Source organism: Pezoporus wallicus, unplaced genomic scaffold (assembly GCF_028554395.1).
Source record: "Pezoporus wallicus isolate ANWC-B61680 ecotype Strahan unplaced genomic scaffold, APGP_CSIRO_Pwel_v1 contig_4191, whole genome shotgun sequence".
NCBI classification, from domain to species: Eukaryota; Metazoa; Chordata; class Aves; order Psittaciformes; family Psittacidae; genus Pezoporus; species Pezoporus wallicus.
Window position 1 is genome coordinate 6,250,487 of NW_026641383.1, and position 27,157 is coordinate 6,277,643.

The 27,157-nt window shown below is 40.1% G+C and overlaps 1 protein-coding gene across 4 annotated transcripts in view; it reads right to left on the bottom strand.

The window, feature by feature from the left end:
- PLCB1 (phospholipase C beta 1) overlaps window positions 1-27,157 on the bottom strand; it is a 400,307-nt gene that overhangs the window by 153,180 nt on the left and 219,970 nt on the right. For 3 of the 4 annotated variants that reach the window (XM_057423415.1, XM_057423417.1, XM_057423416.1), the window contains exon 4: window positions 2,307-2,447. In XM_057423415.1, coding sequence (XP_057279398.1) covers window positions 2,307-2,447 — 141 coding nt within the window. Of the gene's footprint in view, window positions 1-2,306; window positions 2,448-8,512; window positions 8,635-27,157 lie in introns of those variants that run through there. The other variant, XM_057423418.1, reaches the window with a different exon arrangement.

Consider the following 27,157-nt stretch of genomic DNA (forward strand, 5'->3'; position numbering starts at 1 on the left):
ACAGGTCTTCTCCGAGCTCCCTGAAGAGATGATTTGTGCCTCATGTGCTTATTTATTACGACTGCTCTGAGTCATTACACGGGTCCTGGAGATGAGGACAAGATTCTGTGGTCTGGCTCAAGTAAAGCTGGAAAACGTTAAAAAAGGAAGAATTTTTTGATGCATTCAATAGTGATCAAAACTCAGTTTTCACTGAAACAATCAGGATACTTAATGTGATCTCAAAGCAAGCACAGCTAATCCGCAGTGCTTTGAAAATCCCATCCTCAGGCCACAGTGCTTGGCTGACAAAATAGTAATTTCTTTGTTCTACCGCATATACAAATAACAAGGAAGATTTAGGTTCTTAGTTACTCAGATTGTAGGAGTTACTCAGGATTTAAAGCAGCCAAGCTTTTCTAAAACATGATTTTATCTACTGTATTTTAAGGTTCCATTATCAAACACAAAATAGCCCTAAAATACCAATTTCTGCACTCTTTTGGCTAAATGATTATAGCTCACTGACCGTGGGCTAGACAGGAAAGCATAAAAGGACATAGGCTTCTGATTTGGGTGATTTGCCCATAGTAAGGGTAACCAGTTGTTGCTGGTGAAGCTTTAGCATAACTTTGCATTTTCCATCATAGGCTTAGATAGCTGGGTTTTTTCCTCCCTGAAGTGTCGGTTCGATCGCTTTTGCAGTGTTAAGATTTCTTAACCACCCTGTGGAGTATAGCTGTGTGTTTTCAAGTCTGAAGACAGCACTTCCCACTCAGCAGTCCACAAACCACCACAAACGCAGTTTGTTTCTGTTCTTTCATAGCAGTGAGATGGTGGAATTTGTGTTTTTGCCAAGCTGACCAGTTGGCTAATGAAGATTAGCGAAGACAGAAACCTGGCAAGCAAAAATATCTCTTCCTTGCTCAAGACTTTCATCCTATGACCATTTTTCACCTGGTCTGACCACCCTTGTTGCCTGTGAGGTGACAAAATAACTTAGTAATACTGTTAAATAACTGCAGCATACAGAGAAACTATCATTTTAGTGCAATCTAGTGCACTTGAGGATGCAAACCATGTTGAAGTGTGTTCTGTGGGTGGTTATCTGGAGGCTGTCACCAGAGTCTACCTGTATGAACGGAAATGGAAAGAGGGGTAGCTTTTGAATGTCAATTGGAAGACATAAAGCAAAGAGCTCCCACTTCAATAACCACAACTGAGTTGCATAGAAATTGGAAGAAGAGGGAAAAAAAAACCAAACAAATCAAAACCAAAAGATGTACTAACATCAAATGGAACTTGCTTGGCACAAACAACTGTGTGGTATGTTGGACAGAAAGGAAAGGACTGTACACCTGCATGGAAAAATTACTTTGCTAAGGTAATGACATTGGGCAATTCTTATCAAGGGCTATCAGTAGGCAAAATTCAATGCTCAAAACTGACCTTTGAATATGAACAGGAATATTTATATGTGTGTTAAGGTGTGTGATTGCTGACTACTTGAGCGTACAATGTAGACTGTAGATTCCCACTGCTTTGATATAGGCCAACCTTAAAAAGTCAGCTGGTTCCAAACTTGGCTCTCACAGTTGATCCATAATTCACACACACTAAGAACAAGCATAAAAGGATGGTAACTACTGAAAAATCCTGAGATGTGTTTGGAAAGTCACAGCATACATCTCACAGCTGAGTAAAAATTCATGTGTACCATTATTTTCCCAGTGTGTGTCTGGGATTTACAGCAAAGTTCTGAAGATGAGCACAAATACGAGGGGCACAAACTTTGCTAAATAAACTCCTTGAAAAAGAATGACTGCCTGTTTCCTCTTGGGTGCTGAGCAGCACAGCTCTGTAACAGAAGTGAGGTTCATTTCATAGCAATCTCCTGTTATCTCATTTATCCATATTTCAAACTAACACTTACAGAATCATAGAATAGTTAGGGTTGGAAAGGACCTTAAGATCATCCAGTTCCAACCCCCCTGACACGGGCAGGGACACCTCACACTAAACCATGCCACCCACGGTTCTGTCCAACCTGGCCTTGAACACTGCCAGGGATGGAGCATTCACAGCCTCCCTGGGCAACCCATTCCAGTACCTGACCACCCTAACAGGAAAGAATTTCTTCCTTATATCCAATCTAAACTTCCCCTGTTTAAGTTTTAACCCATTACCCCTTGTCCTGTCACTACACTCCGTAATGAAGAGTCCAACCCCAGCATCCCTATAGCCCCCCTTCAGACACTGGAAGGCTGCTATGAGGTCTCCCCTTCATAAACATTAATTTTATATGACACAGATGAATGCCATATTACCTTTGCTATATCCTCCTGGAATGCCACCAAGTTCAAGTACGAGATATTGACCAGGTCTGGGCCATAGACAACAGTTATCATTCGATTCTCCAGGCGACCTCCTGCATTCCCAGCATCCAACAGCTCGCGCAGTTTGGGATCCTGCAGGTAAACACAATGCAAAATGCAATCTTTTGCAAATACTTATACTGAAAGAGGTGATCATTTTTGCAAGTAATTTGCATTCAACTATTTAAAGTTATTAACACAGAATAAAGAGAAAAATCAGTACTGTAAATCCTTCAAAGCCTTTGAGCTCTGTATTGCAACAGTACAGGCTAAAAGCTGTCCAGTTGATGACTGCACATTCCTATTTGCAGTTATTTTTGCCTCAGAATTTAAGCACACATAAACTGTTTTGCTTGTCAAAATAACACAATCTGTCCGAAGGCTACTGGCCTTGGCAGAGAGATTCTCTATGGTTTTAATGGATTTTAGATAAACCTTAACATGAGAACTCGGGTTTTCCTGAGGAATTAAGAAGACTGGTTGGAATTAACACTAGGAAATGAATAACGGAATTCTGGTGATGCCCTCCTCTCTCATCTTCATGTTCAAACAGTCATGTATTATTTAAATACAGATATTCCATTTATATTTAATCTTTAGCTTTTTTTTTTCAGGTCTATATTCAATATAGAATGACAGAATCGTTCAGGCTGGAAAAGACTTCTAAGATCATTGAGTCCAACCACTCCCCCAGCACTGCCAAGTCCACCACCAGACCATGTCACCAAGTGCCACGTTTACACGTCTTTTAAATACCTCCAGGGATGGTGACTCAACCACTTCCCTGGGCAGCCTGTTCCGATCCTTAATATAGCAATGACTACATAGCATTTCTGTGAAGGAAAGATATGTTCAATGATTTTTATCAGCTAATAATAGCCTGAACCTCAGCTTCATTGGTAGCATGCGAGGCAAATTTCAGGTTATTTTGTGACTCTACTGGTTGCTATTAGGCTGCAGCACTTCCAAGAAATGCACTCGGTGTTTCTCAGATCAAGAAGACTGCTTGGTGCTTGGCCTCAACATGAAGCTTATAAAGGCAAAAGACAGATGAAAAGGAGCCCTGCATGACTGACTTCAATCCTTTAGTTTGAAAGCTCAGGTTTCCTGAAAGGCAAGATTTGTCATTCTGCTACAAATACTGAGAAATGGCCAGCAAATAGCACCACTGTGGGATGATGAATTCTGTGTAGAGATCAAATGGTTTCCAAACTGACACAAATATATCCTGCAGTTCACATTTCACTCTCACTTCAACCTCCTTCCCCACTGTCTGCATATGTTTAGTGTTTATGATACTTCTTAATATTTAATAACTTTTCAATAACAATCTAAATCTCCACTGACTGTTTCAAATTCAGTTTGTTATAACATAATGATAAGCATAAGATGATAAAAAGAGCTCTTTTTTCATAGATCCTGCAGGAAATCCTGTATGAAGAAGACATCAGTCTAAAGGGCATCTCCTGATTGGTATCATATCTGCTTGTAGGCAACGGCATTATCAGTATGTTCAACAAATACATGACAAGGTTTAGGAAAGCATTTTGAAATATGATGTATTAACTGGAAAGAAAGTACAAGGCTGTCTATTGTATGATGCTGAGCCTCATTAAATACTGGGTAGGATGGCAAGCACTGCAGGAAAACAGAATAATCCTATTTGGGAGCTCTGTAAAGAACGAATATGATTGTGTGCTGAGACAAAGACAATTTCACTGGTAAACAAGTTAATGACAGGCTTTCACATAAGAGAAAACCAGAGGAGAGATGTAAAAATAGTAGCTGTGCTCCCCAGATGAGGATTTGAATGAGAAAGACAAAGTATAACTTACACCTAGGAGAAAAGCTAGAGAAATGCCCTGAAGATGCTAAGTCAGTGATGTGTATTACTAGATGGGTTACTTTCTCTTCTATTTATAGGCTGAATGTTACAAAGCTTTGTTTCATTTCTCTGGGAGATGATAACTCATCTGATTTTTACTGTCTACCGTTTCAAACCCAAAAATCAGACTGATAAATGCTTCTGCTCAAGGGCCTGTCTGGGAAGAGCATCATTCTTTCTGAACTCAAACGGAACAGGATTGTCTATCTGGTTTCATTCTTCCATATAATTGTCATTCCTTTCTTCCTTTCCCTAGCTGAACCTCTTGCTCACTCAGTGATGAACTGCATTCAATATCAACAAAAGAAGAAAGAAGAGAAACCTTCTGCTTTTGTATTTATAGTCAGCTACAGAATGTCTCTATGACGGATCGCACTTTAGTTAGGCTAAGATACGCATTAGCCATGCATCACAGAACAGAAAAGGAACATATCTGAAATGGGATGCCGCTTCCAAAGGGAATTCATCAAAAGAAAAGTTACCTGGGACTGGCTCAGGAAGGCTGTTAGAAGTACAGAGTAAGTGGCCAATCAGGCAATGTGAGTATGAATTTGCTTTTCCAAATCACAGGATTTGTCTCCATGTTTTAAAAGCAAGAAATTAGATCATTCTCTTTGGGTAGCTGGGTTTGGATGAGTAAAATACTGAATTCTTCTCTTCTCTAAGACTTACCTAACAAAGTTTGAAGCACACAGTCCCTTACAGCAATGCATTCTCTGGCTGTGACCCAGCACTCATTAATAAAAGACATAAACGTATCCTGAGCTACCTCAACGTAATCTGCCATGTGCTCCACAGACTTAAAATAGATACTTTTATTACAAGCTCAGTGAAAGAGAGTAATTTTGATGCTAACAGGATTCACATCCTTTTTGACCCCTGCCATGGGTGTATCTGCGCTTTAAGGGTGACGGATGCATTTCCATTTGTCAGTGACAACTTAGCCCTTAGCTGATGATCTAGGTCATATTACTTGGTCCTCAGATCTGAAGTACTCAAATTTAGATACCAAAGCACACTGTCAGCTCTTCACATTCCTCATGAACAGCTCTGCTCCCTTATTACCACACTTAGCTGCAAACACTATTAAGAGGATGAGCAAAATATCCTTTATCAAAACCTTGAAGACCATTAAAGCTCTATGAATTAAAGCCCTTTTTAAAATGTCAGCAAGTTTTCCTGTGGAGATGATAGGAAAAGGACATGGAAAAAACCCAAGCAACAAGACTATATTTAGCTTCTTCTATGTAAATCGGATTATTTTGATTTTGATAATTCCATTTTGAGCAAAGAGACTGAAAGTCTGCTGCTGTTTGGAGCTGCATTCGATATGCTGGCTCACAAGTGGACAGATGAGTTTTTGGCATAAGCTCTTTGCTAGACTGGGGCCGTATTATGAACAAATTGAGTATGAGCAAACTGAGAGACATTCAGAAGAATTAGATCTATTTACTATTGATTATAGTCCTTTTTTGAACACCTGAGCTATTGAAGCTCTATCATGTTAAGGAACACACCCATGGGATCATCAGTGCCCATGTCGCTCATCAAAGTTCTCTTTGTAGCACAATGATTTAAGTCTCCTTTTATGTTTTCTGACAAAGGAGCATCCTTTCACCTCCTTTACTCACAATGTCTAGATGTCAGCTTGCTTTCTCCCTTCCAATAAAGTCTAGCAGGAGCTTCTGCTCAAAGACCTGAGCTGCCTGAAGACCTGCCTTGAAACCAGGCCAGGAAAGCCAGTTTTCCTGATGGAACACTTCTGCTGTTAGAGGGCTGACACATTCCTGAAGGAGATGTAAACTGTGAGCAGAGAAATACAGAGAAGGTGGCAAGGATGCTGTTGGCAGCACAAACAGCTTTAGAATTCAGTATAAACCAGATTAACTATGTCAAATTGAGGCAAGAGTTGGCCAGGGGACTATCTGCTCACTTGGTTAAAAACCTTCCCTATTTGGCCCTGCTGTCTCGACAAATCTATTAAAGAAAAAACACATCTTAAATCAATTCAAAACAAAACCAGAAAAGAGAAGAAAATTATCCATAAACATGAGAAATGTAACAAAAGGTTACGGCAGTCCTACACCTTTCATGAACAAATAAGGATGTTTTGTTAGAAACCAGGATCCTGGAGACAGATGGATAAAACCAGATTTCAATCAGCCTTCCAAAACTTTCTCCTGCTGCATTTTCCTTTCACTGGAAATCATAAAAATAACATAAACTTCAAGAGGCTGCTCAGCCACATTAATGACAAGCTCCACAAAGACTGCTTTCAGCTGTGGCTGGTGTTATTAAAATGCACCTCTTACCACTGAAATCCTATTGCGTTACAGTAAATGCTGCAACATCTTTTAATAAGTATCTCCAGCTCTTTAAACTGGTTTGCAAAACCTTGCAGCACTCCATCCGTCTGCAGAAAATTCCTGGTGTTTTAATACTTTGCCATATAGATATCTGTATATATGCATCTAAAAGTCTTCCATGCCTCCCGTATGAAGACAGGCTGAGGAAGTTGGGGCTGTTCAGCCTGGAGAAGAGAAGGCTGCGTGGAGACCTCAGAGCAGCCTTCCAGTATCTGAAGGGGGCCTATAGGGATGCTGGGGAGAGACTCTTCATTAGGGACTGTAGTGACAGGACAAGGGATAATGGATTAAAACTTAAGCAGGGGAAGTTTAGGTTGGATATAAGAAGGAAATTCTTTCCTGTTAGGGTGGTGAGGCACTGGAATGGGTTGCCCAGGGAGGTTGTGAATGGTCCATCCCTGGCAGTGTTAAAGGTCAGGTTGGGCAGAGCCTTGGGTGATATGGTTTAGTGTGAGGTGCCCCTGCCCATGGCAGGGGGTTGGAACTGGATGATCTTAAGGTCCTTTCCAACCCTAACTATTCTATGATTCTATGCAGTAGAACTCAAACTGCGATTTAAACACTCCATGGGGTCACCCAAGATTTCACCTCAGGTGGAATGTGTCATCTTTTGTTGCTCAAAGCTGCAGCACCATCTTGGAGAGCAGCTCTGTCTGATCCCACATTAAACAGCAGAAAAATCTGTCCAATGCTAAAGATTTTCCTTGGGGCTTAATAGTTACAGGCGATGTGATGGCCAAACTGGGTGATAAGCAAAAGATTCAGCCAGAACTTCTGGGTTCCTAACACAGTCGTGCAATTAAAGTATAGGAATTTCTGGTGTTTGAAGACATTAATTTACTATACAAAAAATCTAAAGGAGTCATTATAGGCTACACTACACATATAGTCTACACATCGTGAGTACTGTATGTTACTTATACAACATTCACCCCTGTGGATGCAAAACACCAAACACTCCCTGCCTCTAACAGCTATCAGCTGAAACTACTTTCTCAGCCATCCTAAGCAGTAAAACATTGTCTTTACGATGCCAGTTAATACTCAAGTCCTACTGAAGCAATAGGCGTGAAAGGGCTCTCAAAGCCCCCAAAAAGTAGATGCCTGAAGAAAACCCCCAAACCAAACCACTACAAACCAAACTACCACCAAACCCTATGCATAAATTTAGCATTTATCAGCTATTTTCACTACTTCTGTCAATCTGATCTGCACATTCCAAATGGTTTCTCTTTCTAGCACTAAATAAATGCCACACTCCTTACTTTAAAATGTCCTGAAGGCTGTGTTTCTTTCATTAAAGCAGGGTTGCACAGAGTTATGCATTTTTTAAACTATATTACATAGCTATCGGGGTACTTCAGAATTCCGTAGACTCTACCATAATCCCAAATGGTTATATTTGTGTCCTGATATTTCAGAAGCAATTTGAAACAAAAATGGCAACAGACTTTCATCTTAGTTCCATGCTCATCAGAATGAGATTTCCAAGCATTTAAAACTGCATTTATCTTTTTCTACCTCTTTATGTATCCCAGAAGTGAGATGGGGAGGAAAGAAGCATAATTAGATAGCTACATATGCAAAGAGTTTTCCAGGAAACACTCAGATTTGTGCTTAAATTAAACAAAGAACCTTGCTAAAATAGGAGCTTTCATTGTGACTCTGTCGAAGGCAAAACTCCCACAGATTTTCTTCAAATAGAACAATGTCTTATCTTCAGGAATGCTTTATCACAGATTGTTTATCCACAATAATGTATATACATACATATATATAGCATGGGTGTTTAATATACTTGACCCAGATTTCCATCAGATCTTAACCCTTTAAGCACCAGGTAAATTGGTATTACAGGGCAGTATAAATAAGAAGCATGAAGTTTCTGTTAAAACCAGAGCACCTACCCCTATGGATAGCTAAGAACTCCAGCAGACTTCCCAAGCCCAGCTCCACTGAAGTGATCCAACCAAACTCCACAGTGCAAGCACGGATGGTCATGTATGAGTAGGAATTGCCTTCTAATAGTCCATTGAAATGATTTTACACTGCATGTGATAGGCAAAACACACAGCTATGGCCCACAAGACTTCTTACATCCATGATGACACTTAAGAGTTGCTTCCTATCTTTTTCTCTAGAGGTTAAGTGTCTCACCTTGTCCAATCCCTCCATCTGCACCTACAGCCAAACAGTAAGTGAAGCACCTCTCTGGGTAGTTATTTCCTCACCTGTGTCAGAGAGGAGTAAATTACCCACCTGATGGTCTGTGTTCTGCCTAGTGAGGATACAAGGTGCAGGTGCAAGTCATTTACAGATGTCTAACTTCTGGAGGTGAGACAACCCCACCCCATACTTCTCCTTGCCAAGGGACCATCACTCTGCATGGCCTCTTGAGCAGCTCTGAACTGCTGCTGTGCCCCAGCCTGACCCTCAGAAACAAAATGCTCTCACTAATGGGCTTAAATTTACTGTTAGCAGTCCTGATATGGATTTCAAAGACCCCTCCTGGCACACATCACCTAGCAACAGTACAGTACAGGACTAAGAACTTCTCATCAAGTGGATTGACATCTCATCCTTCACAGAAACGCACCTTTCTTCTCTCTCTCCTTCCTTTGTTGAGACCAAAGTCAAAACTATCGAGTTTATCTTTCAGCAATCCCTTTCACTGATTAAAGAGAATGTCCATACATGGGAATCACACCTACAAACTCAATGAGAGGATTTTGTCTGTCTTCCTTAATGACAGTCATGTGAAATGAATATACTCCAATTACTACATCAAAGATACTCAAAACAGTGTTCTCCAAACTCCCTCTTCTATTATTACACAGGATTCACAGGAAGTTTGATATTTAAATATGTTCATTTATATCAAGTCATTTTTACCAAATTCATTATCATTAAGCCAGAAACACCTTTAGTCCAACAATGATAAAATCTGCACTATGGTTTTGATACAAATATATCTTCATATATTTCACAACAGTGCAGCAGGATTTATGTATGACCAAAATATTTGCATATACTTCTTCTTTGAATTTTTTCTCATTTCTAGGGGTTCAGAATGGGTTCCAATTTTGCATGATATCACCATAGCTACCTATGCACAGAAATTGAGCCAGGATCTTGTTTAAACACCCAAGTCATCAAGACACCCCTTTGGTGCAGCTAAGTGAGTGCACAAAACAAGAGGATGGTCCTTCAAAAATGCCTCTCAATAATCTAAATTGGTTTTAAACTGACCATCTGCTCAGGTAACACAGTGGAATTCCTACAGTAAAACACAGTATTGGGTGAAAGGAATCAGAAATGCTTTAGAGACAGAGTTAGTCCCTGGAAAGGAGATCCAAGACATCCACTTACTTCCAGGACAGATCTTGCTTGGGATGTGCAGCAACACCAAACGCCTCAGATGCAACTGAAATCCAAGGCCTGTTCTTCCCATAGAGATTCTCAGGGATGAAAGGCTACCACAAATCATACATCAAAGAGTCAATCCCAATTAACCCTCTCTGAAACACTTATTCCAGAACAACAATTCCTTTTTCCAAAGTAGCTTAACCCATTTCCGTGCTTGAAGTAAGAACTTCAATACATCAAGTTTACCAGGAATGGGTTATGAAGAACTGTAAAACTACTTCTTTTTCTATGATGTAAAACTTTTGAGGAAGAGAGAATATGTGCCTGCATAAAACATACTTTTCTTTCATAGAGAAACAGGAGGTAAGCAGGTCTATACCTGTACAAATGACATTTAACTTCGGAGTGGAGATGACTGTGTCAATACCCCCATTCAAATAGATCTCTGACTTTGAGGTCTGAAAATGCACCACCACGATGCAAGACGGGGGATATTTAAAAACATTAGATGCTATTAATCAGGGGTTTTATTACAGTTTTCCACACCACCACAATTTCTGAACCAGCAGTGACACCGCTGTTACCAGAATTTGCTGGAGACAACGCTATAAACCAACTACTCAACACCAGCTTTGCTGAAGATGCTATTTCTCCTTAAAGTACAAAGCCAGACTGACTTCTGGGGGAAAGGGGGGGATATACCCAAATGATGTCACCTTCAACGCCGTATTTGGTGAAAACAGGATTTTATATAAAATACAAAGAGAATGAATGGTACATGCTAAGGAAAAGCCGGGGGACAAAACCAGGGCCACCTCGTTCCTCTTTTTCTGACCTCTCTCACAGTTCAAGTGATCTAAATCCAGCTTCCCTGCATCTCTCATGCTCTTACGACGGAACATTAAGCAAATATTCAGCCTGCATATTTATTTAGTTCTCCTCCATGCCTATGTTTCTCAGATTATTTTTTTAGGCTCATGGTATTTCTGTTTTAAATTGGTTGCAAGACTGCGTGTTCCAACCAAAACCAAGTGACAGCGTACATCATCCGAGTCAAATCAGACCAAATGTGGTATTTTTCAGTCCTCTTGGTTGTGATTAACACAAAAGTACTTCAGAGCTCAGAGTGTAAATCTTCATTTATATGGCAATTATAAAAAAGGGAAAAGACCTCGAAGCTACAACCATGCACCATCTTCCTCTAGATGTTTTCTAACTCACGTACATTTTTATCAGGTTTTATTAGCTGCAGATGGTTCATTATTTAACAATGACCTTTAAGCACACACATTCCCTTTCACTACTTTTCCTTTCTCCAAATACAGAGTTTTTCTTCAATATCATTTTAAAGGAAGAAATGAAGAGACAGAGAAGCAAAGAAACTTCTCTCGTTTCATGTTACTTCTATTAACTCATTTTCTTTGGTCTGTATGAAACTATTGATAAAAGTATTAAAGGTCTTAGAATGAAATGATTTCTACAGCAGGTTGCCCAGCATGTTAGGGCAGGAATAGCTGGAACAGCAGCTGAATTTTCACTTATCTCTAAATCTCATACGCATTGTTCTTCCTATTCTGAACGGCTGTGTAGAGTTATTTTAATAGGGTTCCTTCAGAGGTTGAGGTACAATCAGCTATTAATTTATACATCATTAGTAAAAATCTAGGATGACTGGAAGGAGCTGAATGACAGGGATTGCATCAATGCCCGCTATGCTTTCTGGAGTGCTCCATAAGGGCTGGCGTTTGATCACTTGCATTTTAATGCATTTTTTTAGCTGGTGGAAGCATGTACATCCAGACGGTCCCTAATGCTGAAAGCTCCAACTACCCACCCCACGTAAGCATAACAGATGAAACACAGAAAGCTGTAACTGAAAACATCTGACTAACGGGCTGTTTATTATTGCAACATTTCAGACATACTCATCAGGAGAAAAAAGGAGAGAAAAGATATCCTCTTTGGCCACACCAACATTGTTTTGTTCTATCTTACCTGCTTGTGAGCCGTATTTTGCTATCAATTTTTCTCCCAATTACAAAGTCATGCGTGGGATGCTTACAGCTAAAGGTTTCAATTTACCTGATTTTAATTATTGCAAACACTCACTATTCCCATTACCTCTAAGTATTTAATTCTAGGAAACTCATTTGCACTGCAGCAAAGAAAAATAAACCATTTCAGTGATAATGCTGCAACAGTCATGATTTTTTCCTTCCTGGACTGTACCAGATACTCAGCTCCAGAATATCAGACCATGAGTTTATAACCTCTTAACAGCACATCTATTTAACTACCGATTGCAAGTGACAAGCTCTCGGGTACTGTCACTTGCCACAAACCTTCAATTCATCTTGTTATGTACCAGTAACAGCAATTCAGTAGCACAAACACATTTAGGTTCTTGACATTTGTAAATGGGTGCAAATTTAGCCAGTACAGATGATCTTATTTTCTGCAGATCTCAACAGAGTCGTCCCAGCTCATGGTAACTGTCCAGCTCAATGGAAACTGGACCCAGGGTACCACAAAGGCATAGGAATGTTCATCAGCTGAAAGATGCCTTGACTCTGAAAAGAAAACTACAACCATAAAATCAGCTAAAAAGCCACATGGCAAAATCATGTAGCAGATGCCACTGCTTTGGATGGTGAAGTTAAGAGAGAGGAAGTAGTGCATAATCAAAATAAATTATTTCAGATTGCTTTCTAAAAGTTGGTCATCTTCAATTTACTCCATAGGGGATGATATTCTGCAAGCACATTTTAATCTTTATAGAAATATCTAACAGTAAAAGACTAGAAACATATTTCTGTTTTAGAAGACAACTTGATTACTGGGAAAAAAGAAGTAAAATCTACAGAGAGTATGAGTAAGAACTACAAATATGTTTCTTTGGCTGAGGAGAGAAAACAGTGAATAAATGCAGAAACTGGATCTGAGTGGCTATATGACAGCCTAACTTTACTACCTGTGAAAGTACAGGAAACATGTTTGGTCATTGCTAGGAAAAGAACATCCAAACAATAGTGTCTTTGGCAAGCAGCTGCAGAGAGAAGGAATTCTTCGAGGGATGTCATGGACATTATTTTAGGCAGTTGCTTTTGTACTCCATGGTTTTGAGGAATAATCAATGAAGAGGATACAAAAAGGGTGGCTGGATGGATTTGGGAGCAGACTCGAAGAATATAACACATCAACTTGGAGAGACCTGATGGAACTGAGTACTACATACTTGTGAGCAGCCAAACAATGTGAGAATATCAAGATACGGATGGTGGAAAATCAGTGAAAGAAAAAAAAGTGAGGGAAATGATCCTGAAAGAAAATTGACTGTATGGCACGAGGTCCACATGGAGAAAAATCCAGATGCAGACACTGGTGCAGTGAGTGACTTAGTGCATCTGAATTACTGACGTGTTATAGAACTCAAATTCACTCATGAATACACATCGCTGCCTGTACATCTGCAGATACAGAGAAGACAGCTACACTTAGAAGCAGCATCAGCAGTAACACTCAACTTTGTTCTTCAAGCTTCTCCATTCCTATTAGTTTTTCCTTATGGTTCCTAGGAGAACCAAAAGGGACAATAATTGCTGCTCTTTAAAAAGCAGACAATACCCAGTGAACACCTCTTCAGTTAAAAACACAACTGCATCCTTGATAGCCATCAACGGCTCTTGCCCACAGCGGAAACAATTCAACCTCACATGAATTAGTGACCATTGAAACCCCTTGTCTAAGCACCAATACCAGCCATTGCACTGAAATGAAGACATAACTGGAATTCTGCATTAACTCACATCCTTAACAGCTCTCCTCAAAGAGGTTAACCTGGATTTACAGTAGTTGAGAAAGGGTAAAAATTGGCACAGAAGGTTTAACAGTTATTATTTTAAAATGTGCCTTGTCCAAACTGGGCAGCTCACAAAGAATTCAATTTCTCACGTTTACAAGGTGGATCATCACTTCTCTTCTTAATATCACTTGCTAAATGCCAAAGAGACTTCTAGTTATCCAAGAATTTAATGAACTACATCCAACAATTTAAGGCTGTTTCACTTAGATAAGAGGCTTTCCAACTTGAAGGATGATAAAACAGCCTTCAAGGCAGTGGAAAATAAACCACATTTTGATGCATATAAACTACCTGAGCAGTTAGTTAATTCTAAAAATCACATTTTAGTTGGGGGAAGTCAAGTAAATCAGCTTGCCACACTGACTGCAGACCAGAACAGCACACGGGAGGCCGAAAAGTCCATTGAAAACTCCAGGCCACACTTTGTGCTTCCCCATTTCCCTTATTTCCCAAGGATCCCCAGTGGAGTATTTGAGCAAAACTATGCACTCCAGGGTTTGACCAGAATACTTCTGAAAGGTTATGTAGTGCAGTGCTTTTAGAAAAGGGAATTAAAAATATTCTGTGCACATAAGATTATGGCAGTGAGGGTACACTTTATCCAGTTGGATCCCTTCCCACACACCCTTGGAAGAACAAATAGTTACAATGCATGCAGTTTGGGAAGGAATATTTTGCAAGTATGAGAGTATCCTATATGGCACTTCCCCAGTACAACATTTTGACTCTATGGGTTTTAAAGTACAGTTTGCAGAAAGATGTATCTTAAGTGGATACAAACTACAAGACAGAATTTAATAGCTTCTCTGAAACATTTCTGGGTTTGGAGCTAGGTTTTCAGCTATCTTAAAAGACTAACTTGGTGCTTATGCAGTGATTTTAATGTGGTTTTTTTTTCATTCAGACTTATCAGATGCACTAAATTGTGTAAAGTATTTGCCCACAGAAAAACATTAGTGAAAGGCAAATGGTCCTTTCAACACGACGAACCAGTGAGGTGCTGTATCAGACCACTCTCACGACTTGAATGCCAGTCTGTACATGATTTAACAGGATATTTAAATACACCAAATCATGTACAATTATAGAATGGTTTGGACTGGAAAGGACCCTAAGAGCATTCAGTTCCAATCCCCTGCCACAGGCAGGGACACCTTCCATTAGATCAGGTTGCTCAAGGTCCTGTCCAACCTGTCCTTGCTCTGGAAGACCTCTGCATTTCCAAAACACTGTTTTGTCTCTCCATTTTGTCTCTTTAAGGTGGGAAGCTGTTGTAGTCACAGTGCAAAGCCAATTTCAACAATGATCAACTACCAGCAAGAAGCAGGAGATGGGAGGATCGGCTAAAAACGCAGCGGTTGTAGGAAGACTGATGAAGCCAGGGTTTAGTTGGAAGCTGTAAGGATTTAAGGGGGTTGGATCAGACCACAGGGAATGAGATGCACGGTTAAATCCCCGATGCTGCAACTTGCTAAAATCGGTTATGAAAAACCACACACAATGTGCAACAGAATCAGGTGATGACAACTTGGCCCTGACCTCCAACAGCAATCGTGATTCAGCTCTACCACGCGGTTCTTACGTTTTACAGCATGTATTATAATGCACTAATATCTTCCATTTCTTGAGGGTTTTGTTTTGCTCCTTTTTCCCCTCTCCTTTAACAGGAAGTAAGGAAACAAACACAAACCCTGCACATCTCTTGAGATAACAGAGGTCAAAAATACTGAATTTCAGTGTCTTCATTTCCTCCCTCTGTAAATTGAGTTTTTCTCTTTTTGCTTCTCTTGAAGCCTACTGAATTTCAGTTTTCTTATATTCCCATCAACAGCTCTTGCCTCACTGGAAGTATAAACGCATAAGAAGTCTTTTTTTCTTGAAATCGTTTTTAGAAACGCTTCATACTTACACATTGAAGTGGGCTCTAAAGTGGTGAAGGATGTAACCTCATTGCATGAATACGAATAAAGACTTTCCCTTCCTTGCATGGTTCTGTAGTTGAGAACGCTACTCTGAAAAGCCAGGAGAACCCATCCCCATATTAAGGTATATCTTGCACTAGAAAATGGCACAGTGCCCTTTATGTATTTATACCTCCTGGATCTTAGTTTAGTTTAGTGTGAGGTGTCCCTGCCCATGGCAGGGGGGTTGGAACTAGATGATATGAAGGTCCCTTCCAACCCTAACTGTTCTATGATTCTATCTTAAAAGCATCAGGATACATCTGGCTAATAATTCTGTCAGCATGGTAGTGCTTCCCACTGAGCACACCTGAGGCCCTCTTGTGAGGCCCTGCAGTTTGGGAAGGGATGCTGCAGTTTAGCCATCCCTCACCGAGAAGTTATGGCATATCTTATATGCGTGTATGTGTAGATATAAGTAGATAATTCTTCAGTCCCTCCTCCTCCAACGCAGCCTTTCTGTATTATTTTTCTTCCTATATTTCAATGTATAATGCCTCCAAAGATGACAGAGTGGTGACATCTGTAGCCTTCTGCTATGACAAGGCCTAACATGTCTTAGGGCTGCTAAACATTTAAGTACCCTTTGAAGATTTATGAAGGTGACAATTTCAGTTCTGTGGAGACGAATGCAACTGCTGAACACGGTATGTATAGAAAACCATGGGGGAAGTCCTCCACTGGTGTGAACTAACGGCATCTGTTTGCCCAGATCAGGGCTTCACATCACTTCAGTACTAAATTGCACACTTGGACAGCTCCGGTTTAGCCTTATTATTGTACATAAATAGATCTAAGAGCTAACACGGTGCACTGCATTTCTATTCTTTGCAATGTGTATGCAACACACAATAATCCCGTTATTTTACAGCGAATAAGTGAAACCTTAGTGGTTTGTTACATTTTTATGTATAACTACAGTCAGTCTATGGAAGCTTTCTGTAATTCTCTGCTACGTGAAACTTTTCAAAGGAGACTTATTATAGGAAACTGAATCCCAAATAGTACCTTGAAAATGTCTTCTAAGCCTATGAAACCAGACCTTTAGAGCAGCCTGGCTAACAAGTCTACCTGGAGCAACAGTGACCCAACCCCCAGGCAAACCAGGTGACTTTCTTCCCAAACCAAACCAACCCCTACAGATAAAAATCTTGGGTGTAATGGATTGATATTTTAAATAGAGAGATCAATAGTGCCTGGAGTCAGCCTGAATGCTTAAACTAATGACTCCCCAAAATAGCAGTAACACAAGGCCACGTGGCACATGCTGGCACCTACCTGAGATTATAGAGCGTGAGAAACACAGGGTCAAAGTCATCCAGGGACCTATTTTTCCCTTTTCCATAACATTTAGATACCGAAGCAGGTTAGTGTTTATTTTAGTTGTTTGGTTGCCTTTTCGAAAAAAGAACCTAAATTCACATCTTTGGCAACCTGGAATCCTTTGAGAAAATTGTATATTATTTATATTTATATAAGAAAATACACACACATATACATTTATACAACAATATACTATTCTATAATTCATATTTGCACCATGATCTGCTTTTAATCTCCATACACTGTAGTGGTGCTTATGGTGTCTGCCCCTTTCTGTGACTGTTTGAAAGCGGCTACTCACTGTGCAAGAACAAGTAACAACAGGGAGTAAATTCTCAGTAAGTTCCTAAATGCCTATTTTGATTTTGGTTTTAATCTTGTCTCCTAACTAAGCTACTAGAGAAAGGGAACAACAATATGCTGAGGAAGAGGACTAAACATAATGCCAGGAAACTTACTATTTGGGCAGGAAAAGAAGTACAGCTTTACACCTTCCCTTGGAAAAATACTGTGCCTGATAAAAGGAATGGTGAATGGAATCATGCCGGAGTGAAGTTCTGGGCAGAATTCCCAGAAGAAATTTATTTCTGGCTTATCAAGTTTCTAATCTGTTTTTTAAACCAGGCTACTGAATAGGTATAAATCTCCTGAATGGTATGAAACTCACAATAGAGACAGAAGCTTTTACACTGCAGTGGTGTCATCTACCCAGATATGTGACCTACTGAGTCCTTTCACTGCAATTCAAATGAGATGATACAGTAGCTTGTTCAAAATCAGAATAGTACTAACGTTTCAGATGGATTTTTAAGCTTAAAACCACCCACAACCAACCAACCAAAAAAAAAAACCCAACCACCACTGGTATTTTTAGTATTACTACAAAAGAGCAGAGAAATTTAAATGATAATGGAGAAAATTTAGGTTATAGAAAGTTAGGATGATTGACACAAATAAACTTACTACTGCCAACAAGCCAGTTTGCTATAGCCTACTATTCTGCTGGACCCTTTAGCAAACACATCTTAATGTCACAGATTTAGTTTCTATCATTTAGCACCATCGGGCAGGTTACAGCCTAATCTCATACAGCTTTTCCCTGCCAGCCCTAAATAAAATGGGACTTTCATGTTCTTCATTTTATCTGTGCTCAGCTTTCAAACTCTGACAACCTGATCTTTTTTGATACCAAGCCTGGCTTGTCGCTCTCTGAAAGCAAATGCAGTACAGAGAGGCTTTGCATGCAATGCCAGCATCACTCATCACAGCAACTGCAGGATCAACCCTCCCCACAACCCATAAAGCTGCCCTACTGCCTCATTAGATGGTTTGACAGAATGAAGAGTGAAACACAGATTAAAAACAATAGGTCAAAATTAACAGTATTTTGGAATAGGTAAGAAAAAAAAAAAAAAGGTTTGAATTTCAATGCATATATTTCCTTTTTTAAAAAAGACACTTGCAAATGGCAAGTCCACAGCAGTCCAAGATGACGTTTTTGAGAAGAGTATAGGGTCAGGTTATCCCTCAGTGCATGACTTTTCTGCTGCCCCTTTGCAAGCCATTTGAATGTTTGTTTGTGTCTTCTATCTGTAAAGCACATCTAATGATACCCACGGCTTCTGTTACGGATCTTGTGACCTATAAAACTGGAAGATGTTGTCTAAGCTCTTGATTCATTTGGTATCTTCCACTGAAAAGCTCCACTCTTCTTGATAGATGTAAAGTGCGTAAGACCTAATAATATCCTCCTCCACCTTCCTGACATGCCTTTTCTCAAACCCACTGTTCATTTCTTTAGGTTTCGCTCTTGGATCTTACTCAGCCTTTATGAAGTTTGGTCTAACAAATCAATCTACATCATTCAAGAAGTTGAGGAAAAACACAGCCCATTTCTTAGCTGCTGTCCCACGCTTGCTCTAAGACTGTCAGGGGAATATTCATACAACCCATAATGGGTATGCAATCCCAGAAAGGTTACAGAGATGGTTTTCCCACATCAGTTATTTAGTGTTATGTGTTATACCTGAATGCCCTCAATTCCCTGGACATCCCACTGGAGCCAGGAGGTTTGGCTCAGATCAAGACCCTTGTGGTGCCACACATGGAGACTGCACCTTCTTTAGAAACCTATAAATGTAACAGCAATTTTGTGCTCCAGTGAAAGGAATGAAATAAATGGATAAGGAAAGCACAGAGCACAGCAAACTTACCTGCTTTTTACTGCAGTCAGTACAACTTCCAAAGCACACGAGCAAGCTGCTCCAGAAGGATGCCTGCTGACTTAACGAACTAGGAAGAGAAGCTATGGAACTGAACAGATCTCAACTAAATTTCTGATGAGAAAACTGACATCTTGCACCTTAAATAATAAGAAATGAAAAAGGCTTTCTTAGACACATTAACATGAGTTTTCTGTTGGTTCTCTTCAGACCTCTCCAGATATCATAGAATCACAGAATGGTTTGGGTTGGAAAGGATCATCTAGTTCCAACCTTTCAAGACAATGAAGTATCTTTCCTGTTTCAAAGGAAAACAAATGTCTATTGAAAAACAAGTGCCTAAGTTCAGAGTAGCTCAACATGCTTTTTCCCCTCACATCAAGTGTCACAAGCAGTTGAGCAAATACCTGACCATAGCGTATTTCAGTAGACCAACTGTTGGGCAAATTCTCTGTAGCCTTTAAAAACACCATGACCACACACAAACAAGAGCAAATAAAGCAAATTAGGAAGGACTTTTCTGGGTGATTTCTATGAAGATTGCTTAAGAAAGCTTCCTGAATACAAATTAATGCCATTAATGGAAGAACAATGCAAATGGTCTTAAAAGATGCTGAATGTAGCATAGAAAAATAGCCTAGGGATTGCCTGTGTGTGAGCAGTCCACACTGTGAACCATATCCATTTCCCTTCTGGTTCATCTTGCTGTGTCTGGACCAAAGTGGTATAACACTTTTATAAGGTAATAAAGCAAAAATCCAGAATAAAATGTGAATTTACAGCTTTGCTCGAAAAGTAGACATGGGATGCTGTCCTGGAAAGCAGACTGGCTTTAGGACATCAGTTCTAGTGACATCCAGGTGGTGTACATGGAGATGTGGTGCCGGAGAATGGGAAGGGCTGTGTTCAGATTTCAGTGTAGCACTGATGGACTTTGAGAATAAAGGAGCGTTCGGGATGAACTCTGCTGGTACTCTTTCAGAAAGGAATCTGTACCCTGGGGAACAACCTGTATTAACACTTGCTTTTGTGAATAATCCCATTGATTTTAACATAAAAGCCTGAATGAGTAAGTCCCACATTCACATGACAACAAAGAAAGGCAGATGCCCTCAGGATATAGGAAGAGGTAGGTGTGGTCTGCTTTAATGTGATGTGCTTAGAATATAATAGTCAAGGGGTGAAGTCTTCCCACCAATGCAATTAGGCAATACCGAACCAAACCACGAAGAACTAAAATGCCTGCCCCTTCCTCCTCCTGCTTTAATGGTGCTGATTTCTCTCATAACCTTTACTGGGAGCTTTGCAGAGGATAAAGATGAGTGAAGCACAAGCGGAGAGAGAAGTATTACGAGTTGCAGCTCATCCTTAAATTTCTGGTCGAGCTCCTGGTGGGAGCTGTGCACTCACGCAGGCTGTAACAGGAATGCTCAGTGCAGCAGAACACTGCAGCAGATGCTTAAGTGCAGCACCTGAGCAGTCCTGTTAAATCAGTGTCCTGCAGGTTCACAAGATGCCCAGATTTACTTTGGGCTTGTTTTGGTTTTCCAAAGGACTTATACCTCCATTTACTGTAAGAACTCTTTACTTTTCCAGTGAGTGGGCTTTCACACAAAGAAAACAATTTCTTTCCCTCTTGTTTTAATGTACCCGTTTCCGATATATTCCTTTTTCCAAGGTGTGACATTTTAACATGGGCTGATGAAAAGAAGAAATGAAATTTAGAGAAGGGTACACATTTTTGTAAGTGCTCTGATTTGAAACGAGCTCCAAATAAGCCCTTAAAATCTCTGAAGAACTCTATTGCTCAGGAACTAAATGCAGAGAAAACTGATTATTTTTCAGTGAGTGGTTTTGATTTTCTAAGACAATGCCACTTGCTTTTCCCTTCACAAGCCTTTTCTTTTTAATACTGAAAGTAGCAAGAAGCCTCTTCATGTTCTCAGACCCAAAGAGTGAAGCATTTCATAAGAGAAACAGAAAGGTTTTCTGTTAACCCACATGCTGTCTGTGAAGAAAGCAGTGGAAAAGGGGATATAGGGATGATGGTTCACATGCCTGAGAGAGTTTTTTCCCCAATGAAGACATTTTTCAAGCATCATTTTTTAATAGACTTTTAATCTGACTCAGATAAGCCCAAGACCCAGAGCTGCTCCCACCCAGGGTTTGTTCTTCGAATTAATACAGGCCATTTTCTAGATGAGAGAAACACTGCTTAAAAAAGCTTAATTATTAGAGAAGAATTGATTTCTGCACTAAGATTTAAGCATCTGGCCAGCACACTTTCTGAATAGGGAAGAAATGCTATACAATAAGACTACTGCTAAAATAAGTGAGTATAAGGAATGCTCTCAGAAATATAAGGGTTGTAAGTCTGAACTCATGCCCCTAATTCACTCCATTATATATATCTATATACTCCACACATATATATACACAGATCTATGGATCACTCCACTCCATATATGTAGATATGTATGTCTCATTTAGGCTTTTGTATTGCTGACTTCATGCTTGTCTTTTTTAACCAATACTCTCCATATATACATTATTCCTGTAATAGGAAGATCCAGGCAAGCTGGCTCATATCAAATACCTGTGCATTTGAAAATGATGAATTGCTATGCAATTGAGTGGAGACTTTTGCCACTAGCTCTGGCACTAGTCTATTTCCCAGTACAATCAGCATTTATATGCCCATGTACATGACTAGATATGCAATGACATATTTGCAATTTGAAAAGCCAACTTTGGCCAAAAGGTATCAATTTTGAAGTTCATTTTATGAGAGAAAACAATGGCATCTTAGATAACACCATCATCTGTGATACCACAGACACAAACATCAGAAAGTCAGAACTTTCAGGGTGGTGTTTCTTTTTTGCCAAGAATTTCCTACTCAATGCTGTATTAAAGTTGTTTTCCTTTTAAGGGCCATGACATACATTATACTGATTTGCCTGGATCATTGTTTCAGCCCATGTGGCTCTCACTGTATTCACTCTTCTGGGAATTTCAGCAGCTGACATCCTTGACTTTCTCTGGTTGAAAGGAAGATTAAATATACCCCATTTAATCAGCCTACATATGCTACAGTTTTCCTTCATGCTGTTAGGGTATAATAGCTTGACCTTTATTGGCTGTTAAGAGGTTTGTAATTGTTTTTGATGATAGAATAATACAGTGTTCATTCAGCTCTGCAGAACAAAACCACATAAAAATACAAGCTAAAGGAGTTGTAGAGCTATTAAGTAGCATCAAGAAGGGCTCAGCAGCTGAGTGCTTCTAGTCACCATCAGGTTCAATTAGTGTATTTCCTGAAGTTCTAAAAGGAAACTATGAATTTTAAAGTACTTCATCAAAGTACACCGAGTTGTTAGAATGTCATTTACTATTATTTATCCCCTTGTTACCACACCTCAGCCTTTGTTTAACACAACTGTAGCTCCATATTCACAACACTGTCAACCTCAAGTATTCAAAAGCCATGACTCACCTCCCTTTCAATGAAAGCAGCTACTTAAAATCCAAAAGATACATTATTATTGTTATTGCTCTTAGTGAAAGAGCCGGGATGATTACCTTGGGCTCAATATTTAGCTGGTGGGTAGCTAAAATGATGGGAAATGAACTTAATTTCATGAAACCATATGGATAGCAACTGAGGTTCTCAAATGTTAATGACCTCAGGAACAGGAACTTTAAGACACAAAATAACTCTTGGCTCAGTAGGACTGCTTTGCAGATCAGAAATACGCACTTACTGAAAAGGCTGAATGGGAAAAAGGTAATAAATACTGGGAGGAAAACACAGTAATCATTTTTTTTTGCAGCAATTTTACTGCTATTACTTGCTGTTTCTGGTTCTGGAGAGAGACGATTGGGGCTCCATCCCAAAATTCTGCCCTTTTTGTGGTTACTTTTAACGTCTTACAGAAATGATACTTTTTGGGTATGTGCAAAAGCAAACACATATTAAATAATAGAAGTGAGTAATTTAGTCTCTCAAAGGGAATTCAGAGGTCCTTCCAGCGTAAGAAACAGCACTAAAACTAAGCAGTGGAATTCCTCATTAGACAACCCGTTAGATAAGCACAAGAATAGAAAACTTTTCATTCAGTAAACCAAACCGTATGTCCCTAAAATATCTGCCCTTCCACCAAATTATACAAGGTGCAGTTCTGTTTTGTTCCACAGCACACCAATTATACCTCCATTGTGCTCTAATCTCGTATTTTTAGCAATGAATGGATCCATAAAAAAGCTGATTAACTTCTCATCAGCACCTGGCACAGCATAGGCTATTCTTCTACAGGTAGGCAAAAGCTGAGTTTGAGGGGTTTTGCCAGCAAAAATGATCCGGTGAGCAATACAGGAATATTTAGTCCGGATACAAGATTGTTCTCATGCTAGCATGCTGCCGTATCTTGAGGATCAAACTGTAAGAATACATTTAAACTACTGAATGGTGAAAAGGCTTTGTGCAGAGCCTGCCCGCTGCCTCCCTTCCCTTTGGCAGGATGCCTCTGCATTTGATTGCTGGGTTTTAAATACTAAAAAGTCCGTCCTGCTATTGCTAAACAAACATCTCAGTATTAAACTGAACATTTAAAATCTCCCTTCTGTTGGAAAATGGAAAGATGTTATGGCCTGAAAGCCTATGGAAATCTAATTGGGTTATTTTCTTCTGTTGTCATTGGGGTTTTTTAGCCCTCTCTGAAAATCTTAGCAACGATGATCCTCCTGAGCACCAAGGAATTCACAGCTCTCAAGTGTTTCCCACACAAAGCCCGTAGAACATCTCACCAATTCAAAAACTGTGGCCTTTGCCTCACCAAATCAGAAGGATGCAAATGCTTTTCCTAGCATCTAAAGGGTAACAGTGCTCTCTTTAAAAGGTTTCTGTACTAGTCATGGTAATTCCAACACACGGGTGCAGCTCCTCAAGCTGCTGCTCTATTTGCTTCTGCTCCCCTTCTGGGATTTCTGCAGATGCAGAACAGTACCCCAGCATGGTAAATAACACTAAAATGCATATTGCTGCCTCTGCACTGGTAGCTCAGCGGTCTCCCTCTAATTCCCATTCAACTATTTCCATTTCTCTGTAGCACACTGCAACTTCACAATAAGAACTTCAACATTTTTCTGTCTTTTTGGTTGATAACTCCTTGGCTTCCCTGTTATAGTGTTTAAACCTGCATTATTTCTATGTCCCTGATCTCTTTAGGCTCTCACGGCATTGAGCGTGAGCTCTCTGGCAGGTCTGACAGCACAGGTAAAACTGCTGCAGCTCACAGAGTCCCACCGGATGGAGCAGAATGCCGAGGTGAGGGTATGGGTCGTTACATCTGGCTCCTTCTCCCATCACTTCCCATCCCACAGGCTCAGCTTGTCAAAGGAAGGTTTGGGCGAAAGGGTTGCCTTTGTCAGCGCTGCTCTCTTAGCGATGTCTGGACGTTCAACACACATTTCTAAACCGCTACAAGCTCAAGTAAAGAAATGATTCACATCTCCCCAAACAGAACTGCAGGAGAAGCAACTAGTGTAAAGAAAAAGCACAGCAGAGCCGCAGCCAGGGCGAAACCCAGAAAGATCAAGGAAATTCCATTAACTAAGGAAATTAAGACAGACTTTGCCACGTCTCTGGAATGTACTGTCCAACGCAGGCAGAAGCAGCTTTGGACAACGGAGTCCTTTTAAGTACCTGATAGTATTTACAATATAACTTACTGAAGTAGTTCAGTTGATTACTTCATTTCCATGCCTATTGCTATTACTATTATTATTACTATTATTATTATAATATTAGTGAATGTTGTAGATAGCCTTCGGGATATTTTGCCTTTATTTTCCAGGCAGTTCCACCTGCATTCTAAAAGATCATCCCACTGCTTAGGTTGTCTGGAGAGCTTTCAAATACCATCTCATGACAGAGTTTTACTGGACAGTTTTCATACACTGCCATGCTTTAAGAGCACAAAAAATAGTGCAAGATCCTAAGCAAGGCTTCCTGTTGGATTCAGGCCGTAACAGGTACTTCTGCTTCCAAAAGGCTTCTCCTGGCTTTATGTTGACAGCAAGTTGTCTACTAAGCAGGCTATGCCCAACAACACCCAAAAAATCTCCATCGAAATTACCACCTTTTTGATCTATAGAGTCACAAATGCCCCAAATAGGTTTTTCCTCAACTTCTAGCTTACAAAACCCTTGCTCTCAGAAGAAGCTGTCTTGCTGCCAGAAACAAACAAATCCAAAAGAAACTCAATTTCCTGACAGAAATCACATTTTTTTTATGTTTCAGTAGTTCATGTGTTGGGAGATCACTTTTCCTGGCTTATTGCGGTCCCTCATACACACATAGAGCTAAAGGATGGTGACATTTCTGTCTCCAAAGATGTACTGAATATTTAGAAGTTATCATGCTGGTTTGGGCTGGGATAGAGTTAATTTTCTCCACAGTAGCTGGTGCATGGCTGTGTTTTGGATTTGTGCTGGAAGCAGTGTTGGTAACACAGGGATGTTTTAGTTACTGCTGAGCAGCGCTTACACACAGCCAAGGCCAGCACAAGGAGCTGGGAGGGGACACAACTGGGACAGCTGATACCAACTGATCCAAGGGGTATCCCAGACCATACAGCATCATGATCAGTATATAGACCCGAGGAAGGAGAAGGAAGTGGGGGACATTGGTAGTGATGGTGTTTGTCTTCCCAAGTCACCATTACTTGTGATGGAGCCCTGCTGTCATGGGGATGAGTGAACACCTGCCTGCCCATGGAAAGTAGTGAATGAATTCCTTGCTTTGCTTTGCTGGTGTGTGCAGCTTTTCTTTACCTCTTAAACTGTCTTGATCTCAACCCATGAGTTTTCTCACTTTCCTCTTCTGATTCTCTCCCCCATCTCACTCAGGATAAGTGAGCTGGGTAGTGCTTAGCTGCTGCTGGGATTAAACCACGACAATTAGGAGCAGTGCAAATGCTACATAATGAAAAACATAACCCCTCAGGAGCAATGCTGAGATTACTAGCGTGGAAAACCAATGCCTGATGATCAAATCTGTGCGCTGTTTATATACAACTTGCCGTCCCTAATGTGCCCCTTTTGCCTGGAGTCAGTAAGCCATCCTTCCTGCCAAACACCCTAGTTCTGGCAATCCTGTTGCTCCCTGTGAGATAACCCAGAACTGAAGGCTGGTTGGCACCTTTCTGGAGACATGAAAAAACCCTAAACTTCTCTCTCTCCCCCCCCAATAAAGCATCTAAAAGCTTTTTATCTGAGTGGAAATTTGCAATATCCATTTTGGAAGGGTTTATTGTGAAAGTCTTTAGTGATTTTGTTTATTGTAGAAAGTCATGTGATAATGTATGATCACATCTTAATCCATGATTATATTAAGCACATTTAAAGTGGCAAGGATACCTATGATCAAAGAATCTCATCTTTTTACATTCAGAATATCTCCTGAAACAACACCGATCTATACCAGACAGGGGTTTGGTGTTTGAACCAGATCAGATTCACTATTAGCCCAGAGCAACTCTCCTTCACTGTTAGTAATTTCAGTCCTTACCTATTAAATCACATGAATACATGAGGTAGATTCTCAGCAAGTGGCATCTATGAAGTATTCTGGTCTAATCCATGTTCAATCTATCCAGGAATCCCAGAGATATACTGCAACTCCCAACACACCACCTCTTGCACTGGATGATCATTTCACTATCCCACGATAGGTGAAATAATGCTTCTGCTCCTCCTAATAACCAATTCCTGAAAGTGATTTTAAGATCCATCTGGCATTCATGGCCATGCAGATCA